The sequence below is a fragment of the Carettochelys insculpta genome, chromosome 2 (genome assembly GCF_033958435.1).
Source record: "Carettochelys insculpta isolate YL-2023 chromosome 2, ASM3395843v1, whole genome shotgun sequence".
NCBI lineage: Eukaryota > Metazoa > Chordata > Testudines > Carettochelyidae > Carettochelys > Carettochelys insculpta.
Window position 1 is genome coordinate 111,350,779 of NC_134138.1, and position 25,568 is coordinate 111,376,346.

The 25,568-nt window shown below is 43.1% G+C and overlaps 1 protein-coding gene across 1 annotated transcript; it reads left to right on the top strand.

Annotated features, from left to right (window-relative positions):
* Positions 1-131: 131 nt before the first annotated feature.
* Positions 132-19,861, top strand: GALR1 (galanin receptor 1). The gene is made up of 3 exons (XM_074985874.1): positions 132-862; positions 11,553-11,618; positions 19,439-19,861. The coding sequence occupies exons 1-3, from the start codon at positions 161-163 to the stop codon at positions 19,754-19,756; spliced, it is 1,086 nt and encodes a 361-aa protein (XP_074841975.1). The 5' UTR covers positions 132-160; the 3' UTR covers positions 19,757-19,861.
* The last annotated feature ends 5,707 nt before the right edge of the window (positions 19,862-25,568 follow it).

A 25,568-nucleotide genomic window follows, 5' to 3' on the forward strand; every position in this document is an offset into this window, starting at 1 on the left:
GCGGAGGCGGGCGGAGCCGGGCAGCGCCGCGGTGCGCTCCCCGCTCGCTGCAGTGACAAGCCCCAGCTGCGCCCCGGCCAGCCCCTCCAGGCGCCGCCCGGCTCCGGAAAGTTTCGCAGCCGCCCCGCTGCAGGTCCCGCCCCGGGGACCCGCCTTGGCCATGGAGCCCGAGGCGCTCGCCCTCCTGGGGGCCAACCAGAGCGCGGACTCCCCGCGGGGGGACGCGAACGTGTCGGGGCTCCCCGGGGGGGCGGAGGCCAGCGGCGCGCCCCTCTTGGGCATCGGCCTGGAGAACTTCCTCACCCTCGTGGTCTTCGGCGCGATCTTCGCCCTGGGCGTGCTGGGCAACTCGCTGGTGATCACGGTGCTGGCCAGGAGCAAGCCGGGCAAGCCCCGCAGCACCACCAACATCTTCATCCTCAACCTGAGCATCGCCGACCTGGCCTACCTGCTCTTCTGCATCCCCTTCCAGTCCACCGTCTACGTGCTGCCCACCTGGGTGCTGGGCGCCTTCATCTGCAAGTTCATCCACTACTTCTTCACCGTCTCCATGCTGGTCAGCATCTTCACCCTCTCCGCCATGTCGGTGGACCGCTACGTGGCCATCGTCCACTCCCGCCGCTCCTCGGTCCTGCGGGTCTCCCGCAACGCGCTGCTGGGCGTGGGGCTCATCTGGGCGCTCTCCATCGCCATGGCCTCGCCTGTGGCTCACCACCAGCGCCTCTTCCACCGGGACGCCAGCAACCAGACCTTCTGCTGGGAGCAGTGGCCCAACCCGCGGGACAAGAAGGTCTACGTGGTCTGCACCTTCGTCTTCGGATACCTGCTGCCGCTGCTGCTCATCTCCTTCTGCTACGCCAAGGTGGGGGCGAGCAGGGGGTCGCGGGGGCAGGGGGTGCGTGCGGGAGATCGGGGCGGGGGAGGCCAGGGGGGGCCGGGGGGGTAGCCATGGGGGCTGAGAGTTTCGGGGCTGGGCTGTAGGTATCGCGTGTGCGGAGGGTACCGGTCCAGGGGTGGGGGCTGCAGGGTGTGTGGAGAGGTAAAGGGGGTGTAGTTACCAGGGATGGGATGCTGGTATAAAGTGTGTGTGTGTGTGTGTGTGAGAGAGAGAGAGAGATGCGGGCATGGGGTGTAGCTCTACAATTCGTGTGTATAGGGGCAAAGGGGGTGTAGTTGCGGAATGGAATGCTGGTAAAAAGTATTTGTGTGTGTGTGTGTGTGTGTGTGTGACAGTTGCAGGCATGGGGTGTAGCTCTAGAATTCGTGTGTATAAAGACAAAGGCACAAAGGCGGGTGCATAGAGGAGCGGGTACAGCTATAGGGAAGGGATAGAGGTGTTCGCACCCGCAAAACTGTGGGCAGGTGGTGGGCCACATGGTTTGTGGCTGGGCGCCGCAGGACGGGCCAGCGTATGGGAGTTCACCTGAGGCGCCGGCAGGGGAAGCGGGTGCAGCAGGAAGGCCGTGGGAGGGGTTGAAGTTTCGGGGTGTGACAGGGAGTGCGGCGCAGGATCACAGGTAGTTGTGGAGCTGTGCGGGCGGGTTGTCAGGGGGTGGGGGACAGTCACACGTGCGCGATCGCGAGGGAACCGAGCGGGAGACGGTATGGGACAGGCGGCTGTGGGGTGTTCTCGGGCAGCGCTCATTTGAATGTGTAGGGCTGCTCTCTCTCTCTCACACACACAGGCTACGTCTACACGTGCACCCAACTTCGAAATAGCTTATTTCGATGTTGCGACACCGACATAGTCTATTTCGATGAATAACGTCTACACGTCCTCCAGGGCTGGCAACGTCGATGTTCAACTTCGACGTTGCTCAGCCCAACATCGAAATAGGCACAGCGAGGGAACGTCTACACGCCAAAGTAGCACACATCGAAATAAGGGAGCCAGGCACAGCTGCAGACAGGGTCACGGGGCGGACTCAACAGCAAGTCGCTCCCTTAAAGGGCCCCTCCCAGACACACTTTCATTAAACAGTGCAAGATACACAGAGCCAACAACTAGTTGCAGACCCTGTATATGCAGCATGGACCCCCAGCTGCAGCAGCAGCAGCCAGAAGCCCTGGGCTAAGGGCTGCTGCCCACGGTGACCACAGAGCCCCGCAAGGGCTGGAGAGAGAGTATCTCTCAACCCCCCAGCTGATGGCCGCCATGGAGGACCCCGCTATTTCGATGTTGCGGGACGCGGATCGTCTACACGTCCCTACTTCGATGTTGAACGTCGAAGTAGGGCGCTATTCCCATCCCCTCATGGGGTTAGCGACTTCGACGTCTCGCCGCCTAACGTCGATTTCAACTTCGAAATAGCGCCCGACGCGTGTAGACGTGACGGGCGCTATTTCGAAGTTAGTGCCGCTACTTCGAAGTAGCATGCACGTGTAGACGCAGCTACAGAGTCACACTGCAAAGATTTCAAACACGATGCAGACAAATCCCAGCCGCACTATTACTGTGGGATGCCCGTTCTGCTACAGCCTGCTGGAGCTCTTCACCCTCGGTTGGGCTCGCTCTCCGCTCCTCGACGGTCCGCCTTGAAGTAAATGAGAGCTTTGCCCCTGCCTTTACTCAGGCTTAGGTCTGTCAAAAACGCAGTCACTGAGGATGAGCAAGGGGCTGAAACATGAAGCACACTCTCTCCACGTCACCGCTCAGGCAATTATCTATCCATTTTCTCTATCTTTGCTCTCTGTAGCTTCGAAGGAAGCACCGAGTCACACTGCTATTCTCCAGAACCTAGAACAAGAAGCTGCGTCTACACGTGCACGCTACTTCGAAGTAGCGGCACCAACTTCGAAATAGCGCCCGTCGCGTCTACACGCGTCGGGCGCTATTTCGAAGTTAACTTCGACGTTAGGCGGCGAGACGTCGAAGTCGCTAACCTCATGACGGCTACGTCTACACGTGCAGCCAACATCGAAATAGTCTATTTCGATGAATAACTACACGTCCTCGGCTACGTCTACACGTGCACCCAACTTCGAAATAGTTTATTTCGATGTTGCGACATCGAAATAGGCTATTTCGATGAATAACGTCTACACGTCCTCCAGGGCTGGCAACGTCGATGTTCAACTTCGACGTTGCTCAGCCCAACATCGAAATAGGCACAACGAGGGAACGTCTACACGGCAAAGTAGCACACATCGAAATAAGGGAGCCAGGCACAGCTGCAGACAGGGTCACGGGGCGGACTCAACAGCAAGCCGCTCCCTTAAAGGGCCCCTCCCAGACACACTTTCATTAAACAGTGCAAGATACACAGAGCCAACAACTAGTTGCAGACCCTGTATATGCAGCACGGACCCCCAGCTGCAGCAGCAGCAGCCAGAAGCCCTGGGCTAAGGGCTGCTCCCCACGGTGACCACAGAGCCCCGCAAGGGCTGGAGAGAGAGTATCTCGAAACCCCCCAGCTGATGGCCGCCATGGAGGACCCCGCTATTTCGATGTTGCGGGACGCGGATCGTCTACACGTCCCTACTTCGATGTTGAACGTCGAAGTAGGGCGCTATTCCCATCCGCTCATGGGGTTAGCGACTTCGACGTCTCGCCGCCTAACGTCGATTTCAACTTCGAAATAGCGCCCAACACGTGTAGACGTGACGGGCGCTATTTCGAAGTTAGTGCCGCTACTTCGAAGTAGCGTGCACGTGTAGACGCAGCCCTCCAGGGCCAGCAACGTCGATGTTCAACTTCGACGTTGCTCAGCCCAACATCGAAATAGGCGCAGCGAGGGAACGTCTACACGTCAAAGTAGCACACATCGAAATAAGGGTGCCAGGCACAGCTGCAGACAGGGTCACAGGGCGGACTCAACAGCAAGCCGCTCCCTTAAAGGGCCCCTCCCAGACACAGTTGCACTAAACAACACAAGATCCACAGAGCTGACAACTGGTTGCAGACCCTGTGCCTGCAGCATAGATCCCCAGCTGCTGCAGAAGCAGCCAGAAGCCCTGGGCTAAGGGCTGCTGCCCACGGTGACCATAGAGCCCCGCAGGGGCTGGAGAGAGAGCATCTCTCAACCCCCCAGCTGATGGCCGCCATGGAGGACCCAGCAATTTCGACGTTGCGGGACGCGGATCGTCTACACGGTCCCTACTTCGACATTGAACGTCGAAGTAGGGCGCTATTCCTATCTCCTCATGAGGTTAGCGACTTCGACGTCTCGCCGCCTAACGTCGATTTCAACTTCGAAATAGCGCCCAACACGTGTAGACGTGACGGGCGCTATTTCGAAGTTACTGCCGCTACTTCGAAGTAGCGTGCACGTGTAGACGCAGCCTTAGTGTAAGAGCACTTGGTAGGCTGAATACAGTCCCAATGGACAACTCTTTTACTGCCATCTTGTAAACCTTTAATGGCTTGATTAATTCTCACTCACTGCAGGGAAGTTAATAGTTCGTGTGTGTGAAATCTGCTTGCTTGCTGAGGGATCAGTTCCCTTGATTAACAAAGCAAACAGTTTTGAGGGGGGTTGGAGTAATTTCTATAGTTTGTGCGTAAATACATTACTTGCTCTGTGGAAAGAAGGGTAGCAGAGTGAACACCTGCATTTTAAAACACTTCGACAGATGTCTGTATTCTTAGGTCCAAGTTTCTAAATTGTGGAGCAGAATGACACTGAATACAGCTGAGGTGTCAAACTGGTAAAAAGGCAAAAAAATAAAACAAGAACAAAAGTTATCCCTTAAAGATTTAGTTTTCTTTTCCCTGTATGAAGGGGTGGATTTTTCACTGTCTCAGAGGAGTTACTGTGCGCACCTATGGGGAAGAAACCAAGACCATACTTTTGATCATCACCTTATTTAAATAACAATATTAAAAGACATTATGGGTAGAGTGTTACTGGACATTCTCAGAAGATGCCCTTTAAGCATTATTTTTATTTAATAATTACTAATAATTATATAGTCAAAATAGCACATTAACTAATAGCCTCTAAAATTTTGTTTTTTATGCTAAAGAAGTTTTCTAAGTTTAACAATAAGTTTAATAATAATTTTACTTGTATAATTTAAAAACAAAAGGGATTGTTTTATGAGTAGATTTAATGAAATATTAAAGTTGGTATAGCGCACTATTTTGACTATAAAAATATAATATACAGTAAACTCTTTCAGTGCCAGTAGGGGCCAGGGTGTCCCCTAGCACCCCATCACATTCTCATGGGCACTTTTGCCCTCCATCCCATGCCGGTCTTCACGGTGATCAACAGCGTCCTCCTGTGATGGGTCATCAGCACTGGGGAACTGGATGCCACGATGGCAGGCTCCGCCAAGATGGGCTTACCCCAACTGTTTTGGCGTGATGGATGGCACCCATATTGCCGTCTGGGCCCTGCCACACAGCGCCGGCAGCTATTTCAACTGGAACGGGTACTGCTACATGGTGCTCCCTGCCCTCATCGACGCCAAGGGGTGCTTCATGGACGTCTGTGCGGGGTGGTCACGCTGGGCCCGTGGTGCCCACATCTTTAGAAATTTGTGGCTTGGTCACTGGATGCAGGAGGGGACCTACCTCCCACAGGAGCTCCTGGTCGAGGACACAGCCATGCTGCCCTGCAGTGTGGCTGACTCTGCCTACCCCCAGCAGGCATGGCTTATGCGGCCCTACACAGGCCACTTGGACCCCCAGCCAATATCTATTCAATGCCTACCTCTGCCAGGCCCATAGCACTGTTGAGCGGGTGTTTGGGCAGCTCAAGGGGCACTTCAGGTGCCTCCTGATGCAACTGGAGGTTGGCCTCTCCAGTGTGCCTGCTGTAGTGGGGGTGCACTTGCGCTCCACCATATAAGGGAGAGCAAGCACGAGGTTTTCATGCAGCAGTGGGCGGCCAAGGCCGTACCCCTGCTTTGAACAGCAGGCCACTGCCCCATGCTGCCAGGTGCACCAGGATGGGGTGCTTGTGAGGGACGCCCTTTGGGAGGCCTTTGCTCAGGGGCCACAGTAACCAGCCACCAGGCATCTCCCTACACCCTCTCTCATGCACACCACTCCCCCACCACCGCCCCTTCCTGCACACACATACCCCACTGCTCCCTCACAATGCATGAGCCACCACTTCGAGCTGCTCAGGGGGGTCTGCCGGGGTGCCCCTGTGAGGTCAGGTCCTCAGAGAGGCAGCCGAAGCCTGCCGTGTTCCACTTCCACCCCTGGGTCTACAGCAGGACCTCCTTGTCCCCTCACAAGCCCAGGAGGTCTTGGAGCTCAGGCTCGGTCCAGAGCAGGCCCCTCTTTTCCCAGCCTGGCTGGCATCCTGGGAGCCCTGTCGAGTGCTGCCCTGCGATCCCTGGGAGGTGTGGGGGTCCTGGCTGCTGGCCATGGCTCCAATGGGTTCTGTGCCTTCATTGTAGGGGGTGCTGGAGGATGTGTGGCTGCAGGCATGTGTGCTTGTGGTTGCCAGCATTCTCTCAGCTTCCTGCATGGGGATTCTGGGTCTCTGCATCTTCAAAAGTGCCTGGGGATAGTAACCATAGAGCCCTGCTGGTGGTGGCCAGGCTGTCTCTGCGCTCCAGCAGGCCGGCACCATGGAGGACTCACTCTTTCGAAATAGCAGCCCACAGTGCGACCACACACGTTTCCTTTCATAATTAATTTCAAAATGAGGCGCTTTTCCCAACACAGGAATGGAACAATGATTTCAAAAGGCTGGCTCCATTCTTTCCAATTTAATTTCATAAGGTGCTATTTGTGTGTGGTCACTCCATGGCAAGTTTTGAAATGTTCCCTGCTTTCAAAATTCAATTAGAAATTCATCCCTAGTGTAGCCATGGTCTGTATGGTTACAGTGTACAATACTACTGTTGTTGGTAAATGAAGTACTCTGCATACATTTTTAAAACAAAAAAGCTGTCAAGTAGCACTTTAAAGACTAACAAGATAATTTATTAGGTGAGCTTTAGTGGGACAGACCCACTTCTTCAGAGCATAGCCATACCAGAGTCTTTTGTTAGTCTTTAAAGTGCTACTTTACTGCTTTTTTGTTTGGATAGTATATAGACTAGCACGGCTTTCTCTCTGTTACTGTGCATACATTTTTGTTTGTTTCTCCATATCTAATTTTGTTTTTATTCAGTGTTATGTATTGCTAGAGATACCTCTCTATTATCCAGAATATTTGAATATCTGGCACTCTTCTGGTCCCAGGGCTGCTGATATAAAACAGTTTACTGTAAATATAAATAATTTAACTAAAAATCTGCAAATTTGAGTCCCTGCATGCCATGTCTGTCCAGAGCAAATGGTTCATAGTCAACTTAATATAGCTTGAAATAGGGGTTAACCACACTAATTAAATGTATGTTTAATTAAAATTAAAATGTTGTCTTAGCCAGGAAACAAGGCAATTCAAAGTTACAGCTCAAACCTCCTTTTCAACTTTCTTCCAAGCTGTCCTTATTTCATCCTTGTTTTGGCTAGGAAGTGAAGGGGTCTCAGATGACTGGTGTAATCCTGCTTCCACTGAAAGCAGGATCCAGCCTTGAGGGCCAGTTCTGTGAGATACTTGCCACCCTCAATACTCACTTGCAGCAGTGGAAACTGAGAAAACTCGGGTCTTTACAGGAGGCACTTGATATCTCTGTAATTTGCAACATAAAGGCTCACTCATACTGTTACCAGAGTCATGGACAAAACTCCACCTACAGTGTTTTGGCACAACACGCCGAGCTGGGTGTGGGAGGTATGCCCACAAGTGCCCATAAGTCAACAGAGTTTCATCCTTAAATTTGTCAAGGCCATACCTGCAATAGCATTTGTTGAGCAAAGGAGACATCATGAAGTTCCATTCAGCAAATTACCATAGCATTCTACTGAAATAAACACAGCCATGACATCTTGGCTTTCCAATGCACAAAGTAGTAAAGAAAAGTTGCTGTGTAATGTAACAGGCACATCAATGGCAATATTTAGTTATAAAGTGGAGCATGTTACTGGGTCAGATCTTCAGCTGGTGTAAACTAATGTAGTTTCACGATTTCTATGGAGCTACATTGAATTATGCCAGCTGAGGATCTGTCAAATAATAATAAGGAAGCTTCAGTTTTCTCATAACGTAGTTTAAGACACAGGGGAGCAGTTCTTTATTTGAATATATGGCATTTTCAGGGCTGCTGTAAGGCAAGTTCTTGGTTTTTAAAGTAAATTGTAATTTTCTTCATTTTTTACGCATTTAAATGGCAAGCGAGCTGCATTCCCTCTGTCTGAAATTACATTATCAGAGAATTCACATCCTACTGGGCAGCACTAGCAAAAGGACAGCTCTTGCTGGGAAACAGGAGTGCTATCACAAATTACAAAAATACTGAAACAGTGATGTATACTTCAAAAACCTGTCCTCCTGCAAACCCAGAGAAATCCAGAGTTGGCAATTCACATATAATGCGATGCAGCTTTGATTTATAAATTCGAATATAAATCATACAGCATAGGAATTCTAACCTAAAAAAGGAACTTAAAAATGTTCCTGGTTTGAAAACTTATATCCCAAGTTTCAAGAGGACATGAATGCGAGAGTTCTACCCCAGACCTGCCCATAAAAATAAAAACAAATTAAATCTCTCTAATAATAATAGCAATACAATACTAAGTAGTGTGGAATGATGTGTGCTGTATGCTACTTTGCTGTACTAATTGGAATTGTTCCTATTACCATAACTATTGCATTGCTGACAATGGAACTTGAGTGCAAACAAGATTTACGTGACAAATTGTGGTCCAGAATACAATAATTGCATCTGTCTCTGTTCAACATATGGGTCATTCTTATTCCAGAATTACTTTGTTTAAGCTCTTCTGGGGCATTATTTCAAGTGGATCTTTCTAGGACCTACTAATGAAAGTGTGACCAATGAATGACTGTAAGTAGCAAGTAAATAAATATGCTTTCAAATTGTGTAGGATTTACGTTTATATATTGTTTGATGGAAATATATATATGCCAACAGCAGGCAGGATCACCTACATCGTGGATGCTCTCTCTCTCTCTCTGTTTCTTCCTGCCTCTTCTTCAATACAATTTTAGGAATAGAGAGTGAAAGAAAGAAAGAAAGAAAGAAAGAAAAAGAAAAGGAAGAGCCTGTTCTAGAGTAAAAGAGACATACACATGGGTTACAGTCTAGCAATTTATATTATGCAGGGTTTGTTTGTTTTTGTGGGTTACACAGTCAGTGGTGGCCTTAAGCCTATAGACTCTGTAAAATCTTGGGTCAGTCATAAGAATTTATTCCCTTGTTTCCTTTCCTGAGAGCAAAATATGATCTGTAAACAATGCAACTAAAAGATGGGAATTTGAAAAAGATTTATGTAGGGAATTGTTTTTCAAATTTCAAATATTTTGGCATATAAATTCATATTAGAATAGAGTAGGGAGCATGTTTTCAGTTAGGTGAGTAGGGATTTAATTGTGTGAGTCACTTCACAACCAGGCTGCTTAAAATATTATGAAGCGACCCTTCACTTCAGCTAGCTTCCAACACAGAGCTGGAGTATTCAGTCTTGGTAACAGATTTGCTTGAACTGATTCTACATGCCAGTCAGAAGTTTTTTTTTTTTTTTTTTTTGTTCTTTTCTAAAAATCCTGTAGTGGTATCAGTAACTGCAAATGCAGAAACAGATGTCTTAAAATACCTGGGGTCAAATCCTGTCTGGAATCTGGAAAACAGCATAATAGTCCACATTAAACCCATATGACGTATGCTGTAAAAAGCACATTCATATGTTCCAGTTTTGTGGTTGACAAGAGCCCATAAACCAATATTTCATGCAATCAGTTTCTAAAAATGATCAGATACTGACACCCTTGTTCACAGTGAATTGTAGTTTTTGAACGTGATCCAGCTGAAATGAATGTACTGACAGAGGAGCAAGAGATCATTCAGTGGGAACATTTTGGCTCAAGGTAGGCGTGGTGTGCATGGAGGCCATTGGTTGGTCTTGGCATATACATATACAAACCTATCATTCCTCCACAGCTCCTGTCATGTAGGAATTGTCTGCTTTGTTTCTGTACAGTTGGAGTAGGGGGTCTCCAACTTCTGCATGTGGACTGCAGATTGTCTGGTGTACACCTCCCACCCTCCTAACTAGAATTTGCTTAGTCAGACAGCTGCATATTGAGGCCATGTGAAATTAATACCTGATCAAAATGGAGAGTGTTCAGGGGATTAACTACCTTGAGAAAATAGCCTATTCAAGCAGCGTGGAACTGGCCAACACTCTAGAGCTTAGTCTCAAGAATCAAACCAGGGGAATGGTTTTCACTTCTCTTTACTCACTCTTATACTCTTCCAGAGTCAGTCACATATACATCATTCACCGCTCATACCTCCTCCTCCAGTTCCTATGCATATCTTGCTAGAAACTGCTTATTCTGTATATCACTCTTCTGGAAGCATCTAAGATTTTCTCTTCCCTTCTTTCACCCAGGTAAAAGAAGAGAAGCAGAAGTCAGGAGAAGCAGGATTATTGCCTTAGGTTCTTTACAAGAACCCAGGAATCCTTCTCATGGGAAAAGGGCTGTTCTTGCCCTCTGTTCTTCTTATTGCTGAGATGGAGAGGCCTCGGGTTCAGCCAAGGCCCCACTCAGTGAAGGCCAACCTGAGTGTCCTGGGTCCAAGCTAGTCTACTGACAGTTTGAGTCATGTCAGGAAAATGTCTAAAACTGGAGAATGAGATGTACAAAAATGAAAGCCTGAGCTGTTGGTATATAGATACTGATGAATTACTACACTTGTAATGTATTTAACAGTTATACTTTTAGCTTTTCATTTACATACATGTTTTCTTTAATGGGAAAGAAAGACCCCCCTTCTTTTGAAAAATCGTTTAAAAGAACTTGCCAGTGTAGACACAGCCAGAATGAATGATGGTTGCCACCAAAGTGCGTTTCTGCTACTCTACCCAAAAATTGTGTCTGCAGACTATCAAGGTTCTGTTACAATTTCACAGCTGCTGTTCAATGACAATTCAATTTTGTTGCCAGATTAAAAAAGATGACCCATTACAGGTGTATCACAAGTCTTTCAGAAAGATCATAGTTCACTTCTGACACATTCTTGTATCAATTAATTAAACATTAAAACACATTCTTCAAAATCAGATAGCTTAAAGGGGTGATTAAATTTATCAAATATCCAGCTGAGTAATACAAATTACACTGGAGACTAAAGAAAACTATGGTTCAAAATATGCAGTTTTTTATGTTATGTGTGGAGAAGTTCACCCTAGATTAAAAGAAACATAGACATTCTTATGGAAGACAAATGATTGCCAGCTACAGTAGAATAGGTTTATGTTCATTGGCAGATTATGTGTATGGATATTTTGGTAGTTAATGCATCTGTTTTTATATTAGAATTAAATAACTCATGTGCTTCATATTTGTTTATTCCAACAGGTACAGATTTGATATTACAGCATGCGCTTTTGAAATGTGTAGACTGTGTACACCAACATTTGCAAACAATTCATGCCCTATTGGACAGCATATTTTTAAAAAAAATATCTTTTAATAAAAAAAATTAAATACAAGATGCAAATTAATCTTTTTCAGGTCCTTAATCATCTTCATAAAAAATTGAGAAACATGTCAAAGAAATCAGAAGCATCGAAGAAAAAGGTAGATTGCTTTCTTTGCCAAGCATGCTAACTTCTCAGTGTAATAATGTTGCTTGTTACCAAAGATAGACATGTACTCAAATCTTAATACATCTGCTCACTGAGGAATTAAAATCCAAATCTCTAACCAAATTTGAATTTTGCTTTTGGTTTCTAATCTCTGCAATAGGGTAAGCCACTATTCTAGATGTTTGTACCTTGAACTTTCTGGATCTGTGAAAAGCAGGTCCAGAGCCAATCCCTTGTGACCTAGACCTATGTTAGTAGAAATGTACTTTTAGCTTTCACTATATGTTCTCACTATTTTGTACATTTTTCCACTAATGTCAGTTTTTATATAATATGAAGAATTCCTGTTTTTTAAGGTGAATCTTCCAAATAAGAGTTATTTTACTTCTTTATCCTCTTTTAAAACTTCGCCATTCATGAAAACTGTTTTTATTCTGTGCTCTTCAAGATTTCAACTCACAATACTAATACACAAATAGTATTTTGAAAAGATCTTTAAGTCACAAAGCTAATTCTGTTCTTTAGAACTTTATCAAAGGACCAGTATCATAGTGAATTTATCTGGTAATAGAGAATATTGAATTCTTATTTTGATCAGATTTGGCACCAGAAGGCACATCAAGTTCTTATTTTGAGCAGATCGGGAACCTGGAGTTTCTTGCTTGATTTCAGTATTTATGAACAGTGGAGTCAGATAAGTCCTTGGGGTGCAGCTGTGCAGTCTGAACTGATAGATATAATAATATGCCCATGCTGAGTCTCAGTGAAGTAAGTGTAGATACAAGTGGATTCAGGGACTTCCTGTGCCAACTGGACTGCTGATTTAGACCCCAATTTACCCTGTAGTTATACAATTCCAATTTTTGCGTGGAAATACTAGTCAACATTTTTTTAGAAGCATGATGTTAAGAGGATTAGGTATTTAATCCCTGTTTCAGCATGGTTTTTAAATACGTGGTGCTGATGACATTACTACTAAACAAAAGTTACCAACTTTTGAGATTTTATTTTGCATCCTGCGACTTTTGGTGTTCTCAGAGCTTCAGCTCTTGTTGTCATATAATAATAAAAGAAACCGAGCCTTAATTTAAAAACAAAAAGTGTACTCTAATGTTCCTTAACCAGAAGGCAAATAAAATGAACCAAAATATTGTTTGAAAAATAAACTTGATCAATTTCATGAGTTGTAGGGCTACGCTAATGACAGCTGAATACTTGGGGTTGGCAATATAATTTTCCACAGGATGTGTATACATGTATTCAGTATACCTACTTTAACTGATTGTTTCTTTTAAATAACAAGAACAATATTTTTCTCATCTATTCAAACCAATGGGAGTTTTGCCTGAATAAGGACTTCAGAAGTGGATTCTTAAATTAGACTTTGATATTTAAGAAAAAAGCTAAATCTAAAATAAGTGTTTGCCAGAATACTATTTTTGTAGATTTACAGATCACACAGAAAACATTAATATTAAAGTTAGCGTATGTTGTAAAATTATATTTCAGGTAGTTTTATTACTTATGTGGAATGTTAAGAGCGATCCCATTAGATAAAGAGCAGCCCTGTAGTGTTTCCTAGGCTGCAGGTTATGTTGATGATATTGTAAAGGTAAACATCGGAATTAGGCTTGACAGTGGTAATGGAGTAAAACAGGTGTTGCAAGGATTGTCAAACCATTATGCAAAATTAGGCATCCTGCAGGTACCATGCATCTTAAGTATGCCAGATTTAAGAGACACAGGTTCAAAATCTGCCATCCAGCTAAAGTCAGGTAGATTGCCTGGGTGTAAAAAAAAGACAGAGATAAGCATTTACACTATTATCCATATTATTCTGCTTTGGATCAAAATATTAACATTACTTGAAGGGATAGGTCACTGTGCTTTCTTTTTGTCATAGCTGCAGAAAAAAGAAATAAAAAATCACCTATGTGATTATTTTCCTTTATGTTTCCACCTGAAAATTTATGCATGGTAAACACAATAGTTTAGTTCCCATTGGGAACTCTCCCTAAATTGAAGGACCCCTAATTACGTAATCTTTTATTATGACATATCAGAGCACAAGAGTGTGTGCAGGTACCACTACTTGGCACAGTTAACCACACAGAGGTGTGTGGATTACACAGGAACAAGACAAGTCTAGGAAAGACTGCTGTGAAGTATGACTCCTGGGAAGACTGTTAAACAAAATAATAGAAATGCAAGATTGCAAGAGACTTCTATAGGTCCTGTAGTACAGTGCTTTTCACTCAAGGCAGGACTAAGTAATAACTGGAATAGCGTTATTCAGCCTGTGGTCTACAGACCTCTGGGGTCTGTGGACTATGTCTGAGAGGTCTGCCAAAGTTGTGATTTTCAACATATTGTCTGCAGATTTCTGGGGATGCATAGATTGTTTGAGTTTCTAAAGGGGTTTGCAAATTTAGACATCCACAATGAAAAAAGGTTGAAAACCACTGACCGAGATAATTTCTGACGTTTGTCTGTCTTGTTCTTAAAAACCTCCAGTGTTGTTGGAGATTACTAAGCAGTTTGTTCCAGTGCTTAACTAGCCTGACAGAAGGTTTTCTCCTAATGTTATCTAAATACTCCTTGCTAAAATTTAAGACCATTGCTTTCATGCTCCTCCCTGTAACAATTTTTCATGAAAACATCTTCCCCATCAATCGTCTCTAGACTAACAAACCCTATTTTTCAATCTTCCCGCATCGGTCATGTTTTCTAGACCTTTAATCATTTTTGTTGCTCTTCTCTGCACTTTTTCCAGTTTGTCCACATCTTTCCAGTTTCTCCACATTTTTGTGGCACCCAGAACTGCACACAATACTCCAGCTGAGGCCTAATCAGCACAGAATAGAGCAGAAGAATTACTTCTTGTGTTTTAATTTCAGAAGGGTAGCCCTGTTAGTCTGTAGCATCACAAAAACAAGCAGTCCTGTAGCAACTTAAAAACTAACAATTGAATTTATTAGATAATGAGCATTCGTGGTTAAGACAAGTTTGAGTTTTATTTCTTTTCTTGAAAGTACGTTCAACTCCTCCTAGTTTGAAATCATCTGAAAATCTAAGTGTACTGTCTGTGCCATTCTATCTCTAAATCATTTGAGAAAATATCAATCAGAACTAGAAGCAAGACTAATCCCCGTGGGAACCAGTTATATACCCACCTTAAAGTAGTTTCTTCTAGGCTATATTTTGCTATTTGGTTATGAGGTGGTCATATGAAAGAGTATCAAAAGCCTCACTAAAGTCAAGATATATGACAACAACCACTTCCCCCTTATCCACAAGGCTTGTTACACTGTCAAAAAGTGATTAGTTTGGTTATATGTGATTTGGCCTCAAACAAATTCATGTTCCTCATTACTTATATTCTAGGTATTGTGGCAGGGCCAGGGGGAAGGAAGCCTAAACAAGCAGAAGGGCCTGTAGGGTAATCAGAGGCAGCTGAGTGGGAGATGGCTCAGCCTAATTAAAGCCAACTGGCCCCAATGACTGGGCCAATGAGAGGCCTTTAAAACCCTCCACAGTGGGAGGGGCGGGGGGAGAGAGTGAGAGGTGAGCAGAGAGATGCAAGGAGACAGGAGCAGAGAGAGAACAGGTTTGAGAGGAGCAGAGAGAGCAGCAGGAACACTGGAGATCACAGAGGGAGAGCGGGAGCTTCTACAAGATCAAGAGTGAGGACCCGTGACTGCTATGGCCTGGAGAAGGTACTGGGGGAATCATCTGGGAAAGTGGCCCAGGGAGGAGAGGTGCTGCACCAAGGGCTACTCCCACTGGCAGCTGCACGGGGTCCCTGGGCTGGAACCCAGCATGAGTGGGCGGGGGCTGGGTTCTCCCCAGACCACCCCTCGTCCCAGCGAGGGCAACGGGGCCCTTGAGGGGTCCTAATGGACTGACCAGAGGACAGAGGCCCAGGAATTGGACTGACTTTCCCCCAGTATTTACAAATTGATTTGTTGATTTGTTTTGTGCATGTGGATGCACACTTTTGAAAGATCTCAGTAGTGTAAACATAGCGGCTATGTCCACACTTGAATTCCTCTTTCAAAAGAGGAATGCAAATGAGGGAAATCAAAAACGCAAATGAGGCACTGATTTACATATCTCATGCTTCATTTGCGTAATCTCTTTTTGGAAGAGATTCTTTTGAAAGAAAAAAAGCAATGCAGGTGGGGTTCTTTTGAAAATAAACCTCATCTTCCAAAGAACCCTTCTTCCTGAAACAAAGCAGGAAGAAGGGCTCTTTGAAAGATGGTGTTTATTTTCGAAGAACCATGCTTTTCTTCTAGAAAAAGATTATGGAAATAAAGCACAAGATATGTAAATCAGTACCTCATTTGCATTTTCAATTTCTCTCATTTGCATTCCTCTTTCTAAAGCCAGGCTGAAGCTGTATTTACATATCCCCTCCCTTTTGGAAGGGGCATGCAAATGCAGCTGATTGAAAATGCAAATAAGGCATTGATTTAAATATCTCACACTTCAGTCCCATGCGATCTGGCTTCCAGAACAGCCATTTCTGGAAGCCAATGCAGCCTAACTTTCTTCAGGAAGAAGGGTGCTTTTGAAGGGTGGGATTCCTTTCGAAGGAACCCTATCCATGTGGCTGCTTTGGCTTCCGGAAATGGCTGTTCTGGAAGCCAGATAACACGAGAATATGTAAATGAGGTGTAAGATGTTTAAATCCATGACTCATTTGCATTTCCAAATGGCCGCATTTACATGTTCCTTCTGGAAGGGAGGGGATGTGTAGACACAGCTTATATATCCAGACATGCTATTTTGGGATACTTTGTATGTGTAGCCGTGTTATTTCGAAATAAGATATTTGAAATAGCTGTTTCAAAATACAGTAAATCCTTGATTTAATGGACTAATAGGGGGAATGGGTATCCGTTAATGCCAAAAGATCATTATATCTAAATCATTATGCTATATGATGTTCACTGACCTTCCCAGCCCATCGCTCACGCCTGTCCTCTGTCCCCCACTTTCATTCCCCTCTCCTGCCCTATTCTTCCCCTCACACCCCCATCTCCCTCTCCCAGTTACCAGCAGAGGAACTGAATGCCAGCCTGGCACCTCCCACTCTTGCAGCTCTCAGCACTGTGACCCCTCCAGCTCCCCAGCTGCAAGCCACGCAAGCGAAGGTTGAGCATGGCCGCCCCCAGCCTGTCAGCAGGCAGCAGCCTCAGTCACTATGGCTGCTGCTCAGTACCATTGCAGACATTGGCAGCTGGTGATGACATGCTCCACACACATGAGGCTGGGGGAGAAGAGCTCCTGCACCCCACCACAGTCCCCCAGCTTCTCTGGCCCCAGTGGCCTCAGCTGCTCCAGTGGCCCCTCTAGCCCTAGTGGGCCCAGCTGCTCCAGTAGCTCCTCCAGTCCAGGCAGTGGCTCTGGTGAGTCTCTGGCATTTATTCTGGGTGCTGGTGTGGGCTGGCAGACAGTGTCCATTATTTCCAAAGTCCATTATATCACAGTCCGTTAAATTGAGGGTTTGCTGTATCTCATTTCAAAATAACTCTGTAGTGTAGGCATAGCCCTCCAGTCCTCTGGAATCTTTCCTGTTTTCCATGAGTTTTCAAAAATAATTGCCCTTGCTTCAGACATCAGGTAGCTCATCAGACATGCATCTGACGAAGTGGGTCTTTGCCCACAAGAGCTTATGCTCCAATAAATCTGTTAGTCTATAAAGTGCCACAGGACTTCTCATTGTTTTTGTGGATACAGATTCATATGGCTAGCCCCTGATACTTGTCAGTTAGCTCTGAGTATTCTAGTATTTATTTCTTTTTATAGGACTATTTTTTGAGTTTCAGATCACTGAGGATCTTCTGTTTCCTACCATCTCCCCCAAATTATTTCATTATCACTCATGGATATGAAAGAGTTTTATTTTTGGCATGGAAAGGTTCATCTTTAGCAGGCCATCTCCTTTGCTGATTAGATGACCTTGATGTGGCATGTACTGAATGCCTTCCTGGAGCTTTTTGTATCTCCAAAGGCACTGGATTTTATTTGATGGCTTGGACCCATAGAAATGAGAATGTAGGTGTGGATGTTAGTGTTAGTGAGGTTAAGAGTAAACTGATGACCCTAAAGTTTTACAGCTGCTCAGGAAAATTATTTATAGGCACAGCTGAATACAAATGCTGTTGCAATGAATCAAATCTAATACCAAGATTCCTGTTGAGTAAGAACTAATTAGAGCAGCTTCCCATGCGGGTAATATTTATCCATTGACATTGAAATTTAAATAATTTATGTGAATAGTCCAAGCTTTTCTTGATTTCTTGCCAGCCAGAGTTAAAAATCTATCATTCAGAGCAAAAGTGCCCATCATTAAAGGTAAATAGAACCCAAATTTAAGAACATAGGAAAATACGTTGTCCTCTTGTTCAGTAACGTGCACTATTTTGTGACTCTGTATTATAACATAATTCGGTGTTGCTTGAATAGATGGGACTAAGCTCTATGCCCAGTGATATAGGTCAGCTTTGTAACATGGTATAAATCCACCTACACACCATCACCAAAGCATTTTGTAAAAGTGACAAGACCCTATTTATGTCAGACGAATGAATGACAAATTTGATAATGGTGAGGGGGCTTAAGTCTCTCATCAATGAACTAATTAAAAGATGTAGTTGCTGCAAATTTAATAGGTGTTAATTTGTCAAACAATTTCAAAATAATAAATATTTTCCTACAGTAACTGAAAGTTAAAGAAAGCTCCCACAGTGATTTTTCCAAGCCACGGTTGCATTCTATCATCCTATAAGCCCTAACATTTCTGTTTATATCCTAGTAGTTCCCATTGACAGAGTCTTATGAAAAAGAAGAAAATGAGTCAGACAGAAGTTTGATCTACTCTGTTCTGCTCAGTTCATTACTTGTGTTTCGAGGTTAGAAACACACATTAGCCCCGCTCCCCGCATTCAGGTTTAATACCTCTGTTGTGACAATTTTTTTTTTGCCATCCACCGGTGTACTCCTATCAGTTTCCATCAGCACTGATGGGACTTGAATACAAAAGACCTCTGGATGCTGAGCATTTTTTGAAAATGTGGCAACTCAGTTTAGGTTGAGGTCATCTGAAAATCAGTGATGGCCAAATTTATTGGCCCTCTGAGCTGCATATGACAATCTCCGGAAGTTTGAGAGCCAGACCACTCAAGCCCACTGGCGCTTGGAACTACAGCCCAGAAGGAGGTGTCAGCTGAGGGTCAGAGCTGCAGCCCCTGTAATTGTACTGCTGGATAGAAACCCTGAGAACCCCCTCCTCACTGGGCAGAAGCCCCTACCCTCCCACCCTGCTACAAGATTCCAAACTTCCCAATCTGGTAGGTGGAGAGTGATTGGGAGTCATAGGGAGGTGGGGAATTAACAGTGAAAGAGTCACATGTGGCTTGTGAGCTACAGTTTGGTCACTCTTGAATTGCAGAGAAAGCAGAGTCTATTCAAATTAAAGTTATGGCATTTTCTACGGGCTTGCCTCACCGCAGCACTCACCAGTTTTATGTTAGTGAAACGCCTCTGTAATTCAGTGAAATCCCACTGACATAAAACTGGACTAACAAAGTAGTTAATCAGGGCCTTCATCTTTGCCTAATTTTCTCTACCATCTGAATCACGCTGTGCAAATAGAACCTCATGTTTATCAGGTAAATTGAAAATACCTAAGTGTTTTTTTCCCATTAATTTTGTATCCCTAAATAATGGGTTTTGAAGCATGCTGTTTGAAACTATGTGTTCTATTATTAATAAATCACCCATGTCTCTCTTTTTCTGCCTCAGACAGCCCAGACTGTGCTGGTTGTGGTGGTGGTTTTTGGCATATCTTGGCTACCACATCATGTGATCCACCTCTGGGCTGAATTTGGAGTTTTCCCACTGACTCAAGCCTCATTTCTCTTCAGAGTGACAGCACACTGCCTGGCTTACAGCAATTCTTCTGTAAATCCTATTATATATGCATTTCTCTCAGAAAATTTTAGGAAGGCCTACAAACAAGTTTTCAAATGTCACATAGGTAATGAATCACCTCTGAATGATGTTAAAGATAGTAAGAGTCGGATTGATACAGCACCGTCTACAAATTGTACTCATGTGTGAGCAGCAATGTAAATAATTCTGTCATGTTGGGTTTACATTATGTGTGGACTAGATGTCTAGAAAAAGCACAGTGTTTTCCTAAAATGAGCTGCAGCTTTAGCTTGATAATTCGTACAATTAAAGAAATCAGTTTCTTTACATTTACCAGATAATTGGGATCATTCTTAATATTAGACATTTTTCTCTAGTACAGTTAGATGTCCCAGAAAACTTGGGTAATGGTAAGTCAGTCCTAGTCCTCTTATTTATTTAGTGGGAATGCTAAAAACTTGCTGTTAATAAATATTGAAGTACAGCATATTCCAGCTGCACCTATAAGACAAATAGGTTAACAGACTGCAATTGTACAATTCCTAATGTAGTTCTATAACTTTACATTTTAATCTAGAAAGGGAGGTGGGGAGAAATGATCTCTCACTTAAAAGAGAAGTAATTAATACTTTGATTTCAAAAGAAGTGGTTAGACTTCAAGATACCTAGACCTTTTCAGTCATCTCTTCAAGGTTGGTTCTGACAATTGTTTTGTTTGTTTTTAATCAAATGTATGATGTCAACACAGGAATAGAAATAATATCTATTTCTAATTGAGCAGAAATAATTTTCATGTGCTGGAGTAATTACTTAGAGAAGAAATGCGAAACTAACTACGTAACTCTAGAATTTACACCAGGTTAATGGAGTACTAAGATTGTACTTTGTGTGCCTTGCTTGGCTGCACATACCAAACAATGGTTACACCTTCATAAAATTTTGCCCAGGGCACACACATAACTATGGCATAATATAGGTTGAAATAATCAAAGCAGGAAGGGTTTGTTTCAGGTCTCTGTATTTATGTATGTACATATATGCCATTTCTAGTAATATATTTAAATATATTAGCTTAAACATTAAGCTACATGTCTATTCATATGCACACTGCTGTTCACTGAAGGACTATTTAAATACAGTTTGAATTTGTTGACATTTACATTCCAACCATTCTATTATAGTCTTAAAATCATACAGCATAATAGTTTAAGTTGGAAAAAATAAAATTTATTTTTAAAACAAGTTAAGTAGTTCAATCCTCTAGAGGTTTAATTAACATGAGTAGTTCAACTAACTTTGTATGCAATCCTCAGCTATTGTAAAGTGGTATATCTCCATTGTTCTTAATACAGCTACATTCCTCTACACCAACTGACCCTGAAGTCAATGAGAGTATTTCCCTTGATTCTAGCAGGAGTTGGTTTGGACATTTTTACATTTTTCTCCAGTTAATGCTGTGCCATATTTCTCATCATCCTGAGACTTCATGATTATACTAGGGTACGTATAAGTATCTTGTGCTTAATGGAAGAATGCTGTGAGAAAGTCATTGAAATTCCACGATAGAGGGAAATTTATACAAAAATGTATGCATTTGTATACCAATTCATTTTAGACATAGTAGAGAAAACATCCTCCTAGAGAATATATAGACCTTTTGTTTATTGATTCACTTGTGCATGCCTTTGAATAGCATCATCTTTATTACACGAGTAAGTACACATAAAATGACATAGAATTATTGTGCCAGATGCAAAGTACATTAACAGAGTCAAATAGGAAATGCTGAATGTAGTTTGGGAGGCAAAGTTTGTTTGTGGAGGAGACAGCCCTTTCAGGGACTAGTGTAGGACTGAGGATTGAATTTCCACAGCAACAATGGGCTACCTAAAACCTCATCAACTTCTGCATGGCATACATTTTTGACCTGCGTTCTCTTACTGTGCAACACACGCATTTTATATCTATATATCTATATCTATATCTACCCCCAGCCTATCCTGTGGCTGGAGCTGCCAAGGTGCTGGTACTCAGTACCTGCAAGCTGACACAAAAAAGCACTATCTAGCTATTTAAAATATCTACTTTAAAATTGAATCAATCTTAAATCTTAATAGAGAAACTAAGGACAAGGTCATGCTTTCCATGTTTGTCTGGACAGAGTGGATAGAAGGAAAAGAAAGCTCATACCACACGGGCCTGTATTTCATCAGCAAGGAGGAGGAGTTGTGATAAAATGTCGTAAAGTGATGTAAAAGTGGTGCAGCTTCTCCTGCTCATGTGAGAGTGGCTCCCTCCTGCAGAATTTCTAGGCCACGTCTATACTAGCAAGTCCTTTTGGAAAATCAGGCCCTCTTCCGAAAGAATAAGTGCATCATCCACACAGAAAATGCGCCCTTTCAAATTCCTTTCACGAGAATGCGGTGGTTCTTCCAGAGGCTCTCTTCTTCTCCCAAATGAGGAAAAGTGCCTTTTCTCGAAAGATTCTTTCAGAAAAAAAGCATGTGTAGATACTCCGGGGGCCCTTTGTTTGAAAGCAGTCCTTATGGTGCTGGATTTTTTGATCTTGTTCTTTCAAAAGAGGAGGGGCTGTGTGGACACTCTCTTTCGAAAAAGCAGATCAATCTTTTGATCCATTTTTTTTTTTTTTTGTGTGTGTGGATGTGCTCTTTCAAAAGAAGATCTTCTGGAAGATCATATTTCTAAAGATCACGGTAGTGTTGACATGGCCCTAAAGTTCCCCAGAAAAGGGCTCACTAGTGAATATCTCACATCAGGCCCACTCAAGGGGAGAGCAAAGAGGGTAGGTGTGTCAAAGAGGCATGTAGATGCCATTATTGCTACTTTGCCAGTGGCGCTGTCTCACACAGAAGGGAGGTTGTTGATGATACCTAGCCAAATATTTTCACTTTATGTAATTTCTTTCCCCTGCTTTAATCTTTAAGGAATAATCCGAAATTTCATTAGAAAACACTGCAACAGCAGAATTTTAATGTTGCCCAGACAAGCATTCAGTTTTATAATTTCTGATTTTCAAAGGCTTCTGTTTCAACTTTAGCTTTGAATCTTTGTGGCTGTGTCTACACTGGCACAACACTTCAACATGGCCATGCAAATGGCCAAATTGAAGCTTACTAATGAGGTGTTGAAATGCATATTCAGCACCTCATTAGCATGCTGCCAGCCACGGCTCTTCAAAATTGCCACTTTTCATTCCTGCGCGGCTCATCCAGATGGGGATCCTTTTCAAAAGGACCCTGCCAACTTCGTAATCTCCTTATCCTTATGAGCTGATACGAATAAGTGGATTTCAATGTTGGCAGGGTCCTTTTGAAAAGGATCCCCATCTGGATGAGCCGCGCGGGAATGAAAAGTGGCAATTTTGAAGAGCCGTGGCTGGCAGCATGCTAATGAGGTGCTGAATATGCATTTCAGCACCCCATTAGTAATTTTTGATTTGGCCATTTGCATGGCCATTTTGAAGTTTTTGTGCCAGTGTAGATGTAGCCTGTGTACGAATTATTAAGGCAGGCGTTTTTACGTGATCATTTACTCTCTAAAGTAATGTAATGGATCATACATTTTTCTACATGTTAGGCACACATCTGTAGCATGTTGTAAAACTGTGCACTACTTGTACATGCCAAACAATCTATAAATCATTTATCTGAAAATCAGAAAGTAAATTATTTATATATAAACCACACTGTACAGTAAGTACAAGTTAACTACATTATAATAAATCTTGCTGGCATATCAGTGCCACCTACACATACAATTACATTAGCTTCCTAGGCAATTGCTTCATCTCCTTAACCACACCTGAACAAAGCACTTCCTCTGGTTCAGAAAAAAATGGATCATACATGGCTGCTGATAAAGTCTGAAAATGCACACTGATATGAAATGTCTAAGTGCAAATTTACTGGATCACTGATAGTGAAAAATAATATAAATAGTCAAGAAAGACATGAGAAAATACTGTATCTGTTTATCTTAAGGAGGAGAAAACAGAAAATTATATTGGATTATTTGAGAAACAATGTGATAATGCAAACAACTATTGGAATACATATGCAAAAGAGGCCTGAGTCAAGTTACTGTGGAAGTCAGTCTGAAGGCTGCTAAATCCTGACTTTTGAGAGATCATCTGTACCATCTTAGCATATAAGCTTTTCTTTATTATGAAAAATATTGTGGCTTTGGTAGAGGAGATATTTTCAAAACATTTAAGTGGTTTGCAAGCTATAAACTAACTTAATAAAACACCTTACTTTTTGGCAAGATAAAACAGTTGAATGAAGTGTTAAAACTCATGGTCCTGCGAAGTTTGATAGTCATTTTGAGCTAGTGCATGTCTTTCCTAATTTATGAAGCTAATCAGACTTATACCCTATGGCACTCATTTTTGTAAAAGAACATTACTATCTCTGAGAGATAAGTACCAGGTGCATTATATTTTAAAATTTTATTTTGAATGCATAAATTGTGTGGACAGTGGAGAACATCCATGTACGATGATAATGCTATGAAAGTAATTGTTTTAGACTGTATTATATACATGGCTAATGCACATTTTGATCTATTTATGTTGTGCCTAACAGTAGTTGTACATTTTCAGACAAGAGCATCTTGCATAGAGTACTTGTACTGGCATTGTGTATTCATTTCATACACAAATCATGAAAGAACAGAAAATTTAACCTGTGTTTGTGCCAGTGTATAATGGACTTTGAGTACTGTGGAGCTGTTATAAATTATATCTGTATTCTATGTTAATTTTAAATATATCTGTAAAATTTATGTTTCTGAACTTACTTTTAACAGCTACAGAAAAATTAAAACTGTTCTAGTGTGTTTATATAACAATATAACAACCCAAAGCTAATCTTCTGGGTGATAACGAGGGATTAATCTTCAGCATTGTATTACTTGTCATATGGAATCCTCAGCTTAAATTCCTTCATATCAGAATGCAAATGCCTTTACTGAACTGTTGTGTCATTTTACTGAATTTGTAAAAGACTTTGAAATTCAAGTGTTTTAAATGGAGTGGGTCTTTGTTTTCTTTGCCTTAGACTGGTGTAAATAAAGAGTAACTACTGAAGCCAAGGGTGCCTACCAATAGAAAACTGGGGTGAGATTAGAGACTTCTGGGGAGGGGTTTGCATTACTCATGAATTAAACACTCAGGGCCAGATCCAATGTCACTTATATTAGCACTAGTCTACACACAGAATTGCACCATAATAACCAAACGTGTGAATCATAGCTAATTTAGTTATTTCAGTGCAAGTTTATGGCTGTGTCTAGACTAGCCCCCAACTTCGAAGGGAGCATGATAATTAGGGTGTTGGGAGATTACTGATGAAGCGCTGTGGTGCATATGCAGCACTTCATTAGGCTAAATCTTCCCCTCAGCAACTTTGAAGTGTGAAACTTCAAAGTGCTGGCTTGCATGTAGTACTCAAAGTACTCAAAAAGAGTAAAGGGCTACATGCAAGCCGGCACTTCAAAGTTTCACACTTCGAAGTTGCCGCTGGGGAGATTTAGCCTAATGAAGTGCTGCATGTACACTGAAGCACTGCATTAGTAATCTTCCAACACCCTAATTACCATGCCCCCTTTGAAGTTGAGGGCGAGTGTGGACCCAGCCTAAGTGTGGCTCCTCTTATTTTGCAATAAAAATGTCTAAAGTCACAAATGGAACATGGGAGGAAAACACAACAGAGGAAGATCTCGGACAACGTGGGGAAGATCTACTGAGGTTGAAGGACAACAACTGAGGTACTCCTGGAGTCAGCTAGAAGTTTTGTCCCAAGACAGAGTGAACTGGGGGAAACTTATAGATGACCTATGCTCCACTCTGAGTACAAGGGTTTAAGAAAAAAAGAGGTTGGTAAACTTACAGTACCTAATATAGCTGGTGCAGGCTTGTGTGTAGACTGCTTCTGAGGGAATTCTGTGACAAAACAGTTCTGCGTATGTTAGTTGTCAAAGT

Bases quoted from the DNA above. Each gene is read 5' to 3' on its own strand.
- GALR1 (XM_074985874.1), top strand. From the start codon at position 161: ATGGAGCCCGAGGCGCTCGCCCTCCTGGGGGCCAACCAGAGCGCGGAC. The intron at 863-11,552 runs GTGGGGGCGAGC...AATCTTTTTCAG, and splicing joins TCTCCTTCTGCTACGCCAAG to GTCCTTAATCATCTTCATAA. The intron at 11,619-19,438 runs GTAGATTGCTTT...TTTCTGCCTCAG, and splicing joins CAGAAGCATCGAAGAAAAAG to ACAGCCCAGACTGTGCTGGT.